The following is a 10,606-nucleotide window of genomic DNA, read 5'->3' on the forward strand; positions in this document are numbered from 1 at the left end:
ACAGAGAATACTGCTCCTGTGTTCCTTTATCATCTGTACCAGCACTAGATGTTGCGGCACAAAGTGCTGCTTCAGTTGGTAAATAGTGTTCAGTTCCAGAGGCAGGTAGCGATGCATGTTTGCTATTGTTGTTATATGTGATTTTCTGTGACACAAGTATTACTCACTACTTATGAGAAGCTGCAAGAGGTCATCACAAAACCTTTCTCAGTACTGATTCATAAGACATTAATCTTTCTCTTCACTTGTTGGAGGCATATGCCACAGCCTCTTCCTTCGGCCTCTTTTGCTACAATGGGAACTTACATAGCCAAGGAGAAAAATCATCAGGTGTGAGGAGATGAGTGTCACAGGGAGTGCATTCCATCATATCTCCAGCAATATGCCTTCCTCTCTAATCTCTATAAACCATGTTTATACTAGTCCCCTCCCAATAAGGAGTGACTGCTTATTTCAGACAGTATCCCCACTGTTCTCCAGAGCCGGGTACTCCTTATGGAAGAGACAAATGCAACCTAACCTCCTTACTAATACAGCCATGTGGAAGAAGAGAGAGAAGAAATCAAGGGTGATCATTCTCTGAAAGGGCATCACCAGTCAATCACTAGTCAATCCACCATCCATTAGTTTTCATAGTAGAACTAAAGATTCAACTTCATTGATAAAATCCTGAAAGAGCTTTTAGCAGAACTGAATATGTCATGTCAGAGGCCCAGTTTGAGATTTGAACAGTGCTCGAGTGGCATTTAAGGTTTCTTATGTATTAGCCAAGTTGATGGCTGTGCCTATGAGATGGTTGTATCAAAATTCCTTGCAACTCCCAAGCCAAGGTCTTTTGGGGCTGAATATCTTGGCCTCAAACCAAAAAATTCCTGAGACTACTACAGACAAGGTCTGCAGTTGCAATATTACCTTCTGTAGTGGTCCTCAATGCTGGAAGAAGAATTTCAAGGAGAGCAACTCTCTTCTTCATCTTTGGCTGCCATACAACCTAGGGCTTCAGGTGAAAATCAGTTTCAATAGCTATGTCAAGAATTTGCATCCTTCTCCCAGCTTCCATTCTCCATGACAACTGCCTGTTTCATTTCTTGAGTCCCTGGTCTTGGGATGAGCTCTGATCAGTGAGTTATCAGGATCATTTACAAGGGTATCTTATCCCAGTTTCAAGGCATTCTGGTTCCTGGGTCTTTTCTGGGAAACATATCCTGAGCAGCTGTTTAAGCACTTAGTGACTCCTTTGTTCAACTAGAAGCTGTGGAGAAAGTGCCTCCTGCTATCAGGATGAAGGGTTTAGTTCCACTGCTACTTAACTGCAAAAAAGAAAGAGGATTGGAAGATCATAATCATTTTCCTTGCCTGTTGTCAAATTCTGGATGGTGGCCCTTTCCTGTAACATTTTCACTGGATCCTGTGTATTTATTTGTGATTCTTGAGCACCAAGGCATCCAGATCCATGACAAACACTGAAATGTCTTGGTAGAAATGCTCCCATCAATACAGTCTTGTCTTTTCACCCTGTCCACTACCTTTGAATAGGCACCAAAGTTTGCTGTGGTGACTGCATAGATATGATGGCAAGGAATCCATAAAGTCCTCTTGGGCAGTAAGGGTGCAAGGGACTGGTGCAAGGAAAATCATCACCTCCCAGTAGGTGATAAAGTTTACTTGGACAACAAACTTCTTAGTGCACTTGGGTTCAAGATCAGCAGTGACAAATGCATACTGATTCTGACTCAAAGCAATAGGATTCATCTGGATAGTGTTAGATTCCAGTTTGTCCATTATATATACTTTCCTAGTAAAATATCAGTCTATGCAAGGCTATTAGTCAACTACAGACTAATACTAGGAGACCAGTGGAGATGTGTGTAAAACTCCCGAGTAACATGTTAGCATGCTGCACAGCAAGACAGATATCATTTGCAACCTTTACAAAGGTAAATGATGTCAGGGTTTCTGCAGACAAAGCCAGCATGGTTCAGGAGGTCATAGTTCCATGGGAATTCCTGCCTTCGCTAGATTGGCAGGTTGATTCAACTTAAGTGTATAGCAGAGTAAGTTTTTTGGTAATCTTATGCAGACTATGACTTGTTACAGGAGCCTTCATTCAGGGTGAGTTGCATACCCTCGTTAGCTGAAAGTTTAAGGAAAATGGTCCCTTAAGGAAGTCAGGCCTTCTGTAGTTATGAATTCAAAGCTGCCATACTGGTGTGCAAAGCATTTCACCTATTGATGGGTCTGACATTACTGAATGCTGTGGACAACACCAGGGAAATTCTGTATCGACAAGCAAATTAAAAACAGCTACCCTACCAGAAAGTACATGTGGTGCAATCATCAGCATGCTAGTCAATAATGTTTCACCTCTTTAGCCTGGAGAGTACTTTGGACTACCTTGAAGGAGATATGTCAAGGAACCACAAGTAGCCTGTCAAGAACTAAATTCTTCCTGGTACTTTCTACAGGCACAACTCCTTGTTATGAAACATTATAAATAGATCCATAGACAAATGTCAGATGTTTTTCAAGAGAGATCAGTGCCAGGCTCCGTATCAGACACCTTTCTAATCCTTTATGCTCTGATAGTATGCCTTTCCATCTATATCCACGATGCACAGGGCCTTGAGGAAAGGTTCCTAGCGTATGCCATATGATTTTGGTACTTGGATATTGTGAACCTATGATTTCACTGGTCCCACCAGATATACTTTTGTAGAACAGTGGCTAATATTCCTGCATATGCCTGCTTGGATGCTGGTTGAATGGCCTCTCCTGAAAGGGACAGTTCTTTCATGGACAGTTTTTTGCTGTGAACATCTTTCTGTATGAAAGAAAATCATCAGCTGGGTTGATGTCTAAGGCCAAGTGCAGTGACTGCTTTCTCTGATAGCCAGGACCCAAGGCTGCTGTATTAAACTGCTTCCTTCCTTTTAAAGCAATTTGGCTTGTCCTCAGTTTTATCCAAATGCACATGGCAATATTTACTTTATTGTTTTGCTGTACAAAGTCTTGCTGTCTCTTAGCTCCAAATCCTGGGGGAATTCCTAAAAAGACATGCACACCTCTTCCTACCATTTAAGTTCTCTTGTTTCCTGGGCCTTCAGTTAAATGTTGACAAAAATGATGAGTGCTCACGCTGAGCCCCTGTTCACCTGTTGTTCTTACCATTGGTCATTGAAGACAGTTATTTTTGTGACTCTGTTAAATTAGGTAGAAAGATGGGTAAAATTCAGGCCTTTGCTGCAAATTCCCCATACGTAGTCATAAGAAAGTAGGGCTAGAAGACACCTCATGAGGTCATTTAGTCCAGCCCCCTGCTCAAGGCAAGATCATCCCTGACTAAAGCATCCAAGCCAAGTGTCTGTTCTCCAGCCTCATCCTGAAAATTTGCAGGGATGTAGACTCTCTACTTTTCTAAGTAACTGTTCCAATACTTGACCAGCCTTATAGTCAGAAAGTTCTCCCTAATCTTCAAACTAAGTTTCTTCTGCTTCATTTTGAGGTCGTTGCTCCAGGTCCTTTCCCCTACAGCCACAATTTCTTCAACAATTTACTCATTTTATAAACCCCAAGTCCTTTTTTGCAGTACTGCAACCTAGCCAGTCTTTCCCCAATCTGTATTTGTGCATTCAGTTATTTTGTCCCAAGTGCAGGACTTGCATGAGTCCTAGTTAAACTTCATCTGATTGATTGTGGACCATTTTTCCAGTTGGTCCAGGTCATACTAGATCTAGTTGTACCCGCTGAAATGTTTGCAACTCCACCCAACTTGGTGTCATGTGCAGATTTGCTAAGTGAGCACTCAGTCCCACCGTCCAAATTATTCGTAAAGATTTTAAACAATACCAGACCCAGGCCAGACACCTAAGGAACTCAACTTGATACCTCCTCCCAACCAGACATAGCCATTGATGCCTGCTTGCTAAAAACCATCATCCAACCAGTTATGAATCCAACTTACAGCATCTAGCTTTTCTGAGTAATTCCTAACCTGGTCTACCATTATTCTAGGCTGTTTTTTCCTTTCCTGTCTTTGCAGCCAACTGGACTTGTCATCTGATACCTACTTCCCCTATTTGTGAAGATGGAAATAAAAGAGGCATTAAATACTTCAGCCTCCTCTGCATCAGTAAAAAAAAAAAAAAAAATTGTTGAGATAGATACAGATATATGCCTATATATCTTCTTCCCCTCTACATGGCATTGGTCAGGCTGCAGTTAGAGTACTGCGTCCAGTTTTGGGTTCCGTACTTCAAGGGAGATGTGGAGAATCTTGAGAGGGTTCAGAGGAGGCCACTTGTATGGTCAGAGGCCTGCAGGCGTGTCCCTGTGAGGAGAAACTAAGGGACCTAGATCTCTTCAGGCTTTGCAAGAGAAGGCTGAGAGGTGATCTTGTGGCTGCCTATAAATTCATCAGGGGAGGGCAGCAGGGAATAGGAGATGCCCTATGTACTAGGGCACCCCCTGGAGAAGCTAGGAACAATGGCCACAAATTGACAGAGAGCAGATTTAGGTTGGACATTAAAAAGAACTTCTTCACAGTAAGGTTTGCCAGAATCTGGAATGGGCTTCCAAGGGAGGTGGTGCTCTCCCCTACCATGGGGGTCTTCAAGAGGAAGACTGGATAAGCACCTAGCTGGGGTCGTCTGACCCCAGCGCTCTTTTCTGCCCAGGGCAGGGGGTCGGACTCAATGACCTACTGAGGTCCCTCCCAACCCTAACATCTAAGAATCAACGTTTTTAATGCTGTAATCCAATCATTTACCTGTCTCTGTCTTTGTCTCTCAATATGTGTATAGATATATACAATCCTTATTTGTATAACAACATTTTTAAAATGCTGTTATCCAATCATAGAGTTGGAAGGGACCTCAAGGGTTATCTGGTCCAACCCCCTGTCTTCTCAGTCTTCTCTAGATTGGCAGTCCCTTTTGTTCCAGCCTTTCCTCATATGACGTGACATACTTTCTAGACCTCTCTCATTTTTATTGGTGTTCTCTGTACTTTCTTCAGTTTGTCTCATCTTTATTGAGGTGTGGACACCGTATAGTAATCAAGGAGAACAGAGCAAGGAAATCATTCCCCGTGACTTGCATACAACACATCTGTTAATACATCCCAGTATACCATTCTCCCTTTTCAGCAATATTACTTTGATTATTCTGCCCGTTATCTCTACTGTCTAGATATATTTCTGCAGTACTGCAGCCTACCTAGTCATTTTCCCTTTTTGTATTTATGCATTTAATTATTATTTCGTGAGTGTAGTACTTTGCACTTTTCTTTATTACATTTCACCCTGTTTATTTTTTCAATTCATCAGGGTCATTTTGAAAACCAATTCTGTCCTCTAAAGTGCTTGCAAACCCAGTTTTTGCAAAGACTGTCTAAATACATTTGTTTCTGCTTGGTATTTGCTGTGTTTTGTGGCAAGAAAATCAAGCTGAATAGAACTCATTCCACTGGAGCTTAGTTGGCCTCTTTGTCCTGCTTTGCTTGTGTTGTCATCTCAGAAATCTGTAGAGCAGGAATGTGATATTTCATCCACACTTTTAAATTCATTATTCCTTGAAAGTATTGTATTAAGTCTACGTGCTTTTTAGTGGGAAAGGAAGAGAGAAGGCATAGTTATTCTTTGCTGGCCTGTCTCTTAATATCAAGGTAACAGCTTGTTCGTAACCACAAATAGAATTTTTATGGATATCACTCACATCACTGAAAGAACATTTACATGGTTTATAGTAAATGTGGTTTTTCAAAAAACACACTGTTTTTTATTTCCTGAATGTTAGCTATCTATTTGGGGCAATGGGCAGCAGGCAACAATGTTGAATGACGTAGTGAGTGTGTGATTTGTATTACTATATGAAATGTACATTACTAGATTATTAGAGGCAGTGAGATTTAAGTTTTGAAGAAAATCTGCAGATTCTATGCAGCTGTTTTTAGTTGAACAGATCTTCAAATGGAAACTGTATGCTAGGTTTGGGCCATGTTTCTCTTATTTTTAGGAGACAATTGTAGTCACTGGATGCATTATAATGATGCCACCAAAACCAGAAGTGGATGGGCCCAAGAATTATTACGTGAGTTTGAAAGCAACGTTGACTTACTTAAACAGGCCGTGAAGGATCATAACATAGATTCTCCTACTAAATCTCCACCTCACATTTCTCCTCAAAATATACAAGCAGGTACTTTATTGCCATTCATGCATTATTCTTTACTTTGCTGTCTTCTGTGAATATTAATTATATCCACAATTGGACTATAATTTGAGATCACGGTCACTCTTGTTTCTTCCAGGCAAAGAACAGATGCCTAAAGGAACTAGGACTTCTTCTGTATCTCCCCAGCAACCAAAGGGTAAACTGGTGTCTAGTCCTCTTGTGGTTAGACTTGCAGATTTCAATATATACCAGGTACATACTTCTTCTAGTTGAGGAATTTGGGGCCTTTGCTAGTTTCATTTTTTTTCCTTGACTGTTAATTAGCCGTAACTTTTAAAGAGCCTGATCCAAAGTCTTAAAGTCAATGTAAATCTTTCCACTGGCTTATTGGATTAGACGAGTGATTTTGAACCTTTTTGTACTTGAGACTCATTGAACTCGATGTACTGCTCTGTAACTTGTGTGAATTAAGTGGTACACAATTTCAAAAACTAATTTGTAGATTACAGTGCTTGCTTAATTCCAGAGGACCTGGCAGTGAAGATAAGGGATCATCCAGGCAGGGACAAGCTGAGCCTGTGCTGTATCTGCTTATCTCCTAACACCTCACTTATGTCTTCATATGTTACAACACCCTCAAAACATCTGGTGGCATCCCAAGGTGCCCTGGCACACTGGTTGAGAATCACTAGATTAGACCCAGACAGTGAGGGATAAGTGACTGGGGCATGAGCCCTGGGCACCCACCCAAAAGCCGCCCATGAACAGCAGCCACCTGTTGGCCCAACTTCAGTGGCTGCCGCTGCCCAGGGCACAGACCATAGCTGTTATGCCTCTGGACCTGGGACCTGCTTTGGATTAAATTTCATAGATTTCATAGACATTAGGGTTGGAAGGGACCTTGCAAGATCATCAGGTCCAGCCCCCTGCCCAAGGGGCAGGAAGGCAGATCACCCCAGCAAGATAAGTATCCAAGTGTAAAGTTTGAAGTAAATGAAAATGTTCTCAGTGACTTAAACAAGAGTAAATCTTGAATCTAAAATGAATCTGTGATAGGATGGCACCTACAGATGCTGTAGTTTCTCAACTGCAAAAGGGGAGCTTTGAATTGCAGCTGAGGTTCTACAAGAACCCTGCCAAGAAAAGATGTTATGTATGTGCTCAATCAGTGGATCTTCCAATCACTCTGATCTCACCAGTCCCCCAGTCCTTTGGTGCTATGCCAGTTCCAGTAACCTTGTTAAAGTGATGATAACTGCTTACTGCCAGAAGCCATGTTTGGGTTTGAAATGGGTTTTTCCCTATACTTCATCTTTATTTGTAAAGCAGTGTAGCTGTTTGAGAAATTAGATCTTTTTTTTTTGCTTTATTTTAGATGCTTTACTCTTTTTGCCTCTATCTCCATTTTCTCACTGATTGTCATTGTTTTTGTTGGATGGGTAGAAAGCTTCTTATTTTAAGTAGATATTTTGTATTTTGAAGTTTGTATAAATACATAGTTGTCACATTATTACATGTATTATATATGTAACTTAACTTTCATTACATGAAATATATATAACTTAAAAATATCTGGATTGGGAGGAAAGTCTTATAGGTGTTAGCTATCCACAGCCATTACCTATGCTTATGTAAAATTAAATGCAATACAAATCAGCATCTATTGGATATTGAAAACAACTCAGCTATTTTGAGAGTAGGAAGCTGACAAGTAAAAAAAACCTTGAGTAAAACCATTTTTTGTTCAGCCAGCAGGTGTTTTTTTTTAAACTTTATGTATGCTTAAGGAAATCTAATATGATTGGGATTTTGGACAAATGACCGTATTTACTCAGTTCTAAGACAGGGTTTTTTCCCTATTTAACGGGGGGCGAGAGGTTGCCCCTTTAGAACTGCTGTGGCTTGGGCTTCAACCCCTACCTGGCTATAGCTACTTCCTGGCTGCCATCTCTGCACCCTGCCATCCCTCCTGCTCCCTTCTCCATGCAGCCTCTAGTCTCCCAACTCTCTCCCTCCCCCTTGCTCTGCAGTCTGCCCATGTTGCAGCCCAGGGTACTGAGCACAGTCCCAGCCTGGCCCAAGAGCTGCAGCACACAGCCTTCACAGTGCAGGGCTGGGGCTGTGCTCTGTGCCCCAGGCTGAAGTAGGGGTGGAACCTACTGGCACGGAGCAAGGGTAAGGATGGAGGGAAGAGGGAGGTAGAGCTGAGGATGGGGTAAAGGCTGGGGAGGAGGGGGGAACAGAGGCTGGAGAAGGATTTCATGGATTTCTAGGGTCAGAAGGGACCTGTTAGATCATTGAGTTGATCCCCTGCTCTGGGCAGGAAAGAGCACTGGGGTCAAGTAACCCCAGCCAGGTGTTTGTCTAATCTCCTCTTGAACACCTCCAGGGTAGGGGAAAGCACCGTCTCCCTTGGAAGTCCATTCCATATTTTGGAAACCTTCAATGTAAAGAATTTCTTCCTGATGTCCCATCTAAATCTACTCTCCTTCAATTTATGGCCATTGTTTCTAGTAACCCCCAGGGGTGGTCTGGTAAACAGAGTACTCCCTATTCCCTGCTGACCCTGCCTGATGAGTTTGTAGACAGCCACAAGATCACCTCTCAGCCATCTCTTGCAGAGGATGAAGAGATTCAGGTCCCTCAATATGTCTTCTTAGGATCTTACCTGCAGGCCCTCAACCATACATGTAGCCCTCCTCTGAACCCATTCCAGGTTATCCACATCCTTCTTGAAGTGCCACGCCCAAAACTGGATGCAGTACTCCATGTGTGGCCTCACCAGTGCCGCATAGAGGGGAAGTATCGCCTCCCTAGACTTGCTCGTGATGCACCTACTAATGCAAGAGAGAGTGCAGTTAGCCTTACTTATTACGTCATCATTTCGGCAACTCATGTTCATTTTTGCGTCGACTATGATTCCAAGGTCCCTTTCCACTGCTGTGCTACTTAAAATGGTACTTCGCAGTCTATAGGTGTATTGATGATTATTTCTCCCCAGGTGCAGCACTTTGCACTTATCTTTGTTGAATTGCATCCTATTCTGTTCCACCCACTTCCTCAGTCTATCCAAATCCTCCTGAATTTGGTCCCTGCCCTCTAGTGTGTTTACTGTACCCCATAGTTTGGTGTCATCTGCGAATTTGGACAGGATGCTTTCTATACCCTCATCCAAATCACTGAAGATATTGAACAGTACCGGTCCAAGGACAGAGCCTTGGGGGACACCACTGCCCACATCTCTGTAGGTAGAAACCGACCCATCCACAACCGCTGTCTGGGTTTGTCCCATAAGCCAGTTTTCCACCCACCTGACTATGAAAAAATCCATGTCACAGCTACTTAGTTTACTTGTAAGAATTGGGTGTGATGCTGTGTCAAAAGCCTTTTTAAAATCCAGTAACATCTACCTCTACTGCTGCATCTAAGAACTTTGTGACCCAGTCATAAAAAGAGACCAGGTTAGTCAGGCAGGATCTGCCTGCTATAAACCCATGCTGATTGCCCCATAACATTGTTTTACCTGCTGGCCCCCCACAAATGTGATCTTTTATTACTTTTCTAAGGTCTTGCCAAGAACAGAGGGGAGGCTAACTGGCCTATAATTGCCCGGTTCCTCCTTCCTCCCCTTCTTGAAAATAGGGACTACATTGGCCCTTTTCCAGTCTTCTGGGACCTGTCCTGAGTGCCACAAGCACTCTAACAGTTGCACCAGTGGTTTTGCTGGGACACCGGCCAATTCCTTAGGTACCCTTGGGTGAAGATCATTGGGGCCTACCGACTTAAATACATCCAACCCCTCCAAGTGCCCCTTCACTAGGTCATTGCTAACCGTTAGTGGATTGGTATATCTCTCATGCCAGACTAAAGTCTCATTGGGAGGTGTGTTTGTATCCATGTCCAGGAACACTGACAAAGAAATCACTTAAAAGCTCAGTTTTGTCCATCCTATCGGTTACAGTCCTGTAGTGGCCCTATGTTACCCTGCATCATCTTCTTGCTCCCTGTGTACTTAAGGGTAACAAAAAAGTCCTTCTTTGTTGCCAGCCTGAGTTCGGTTTATGCCTTGGCCTTTCTCACTGCTTCCCTGCAAGCGTGAGCCAAGCAGGTATACTCCTTCTTGGTGGCTGCCCCCTGCTTCCACAGCCTGTAGGCCTCTCTTTTCCCATGTAGGCTCCTCTGGATTTCCCTGCTTAGTCAAGAGGGTTTCTTGGCTCTTTTGCCTCCCTTTACGTGGATTGGGATGGTACCCCTCTGTGCCTTCAGGATCAGTCCCTTGAGGAACTCCCATCCTTCCTGGACTGGGTAGCAGGGGGGAGGGGAGCAGGGGGAGTTGTAGAGGAGACGGGGAGGGGATCAGAGGCAGTTGTGCCCCTCTGTTGATGCCGGGGGGGCAGAGGGCACCCTGCCTTGGCAACCATGGAAGTATGGCGTTC

At 43.2% G+C, this 10,606-nt stretch overlaps 1 protein-coding gene across 1 annotated transcript in view; it reads left to right on the forward strand.

Moving 5' to 3' along the window:
- UHRF1BP1L (UHRF1 binding protein 1 like) overlaps positions 1 to 10,606 on the forward strand; it is a 113,039-nt gene that overhangs the window by 64,621 nt on the left and 37,812 nt on the right. Inside the window, exons 10-11 of the mRNA XM_019515008.1 lie at positions 6,012 to 6,194; positions 6,307 to 6,422. Coding sequence (XP_019370553.1) covers positions 6,012 to 6,194; positions 6,307 to 6,422 — 299 coding nt within the window. The remainder of the gene's footprint in view (positions 1 to 6,011; positions 6,195 to 6,306; positions 6,423 to 10,606) is intronic.

This window comes from Gavialis gangeticus, unplaced genomic scaffold (genome assembly GCF_001723915.1).
Source record: "Gavialis gangeticus isolate Ggan-Ray unplaced genomic scaffold, GavGan_comp1, whole genome shotgun sequence".
Lineage (NCBI taxonomy): Eukaryota > Metazoa > Chordata > Crocodylia > Gavialidae > Gavialis > Gavialis gangeticus.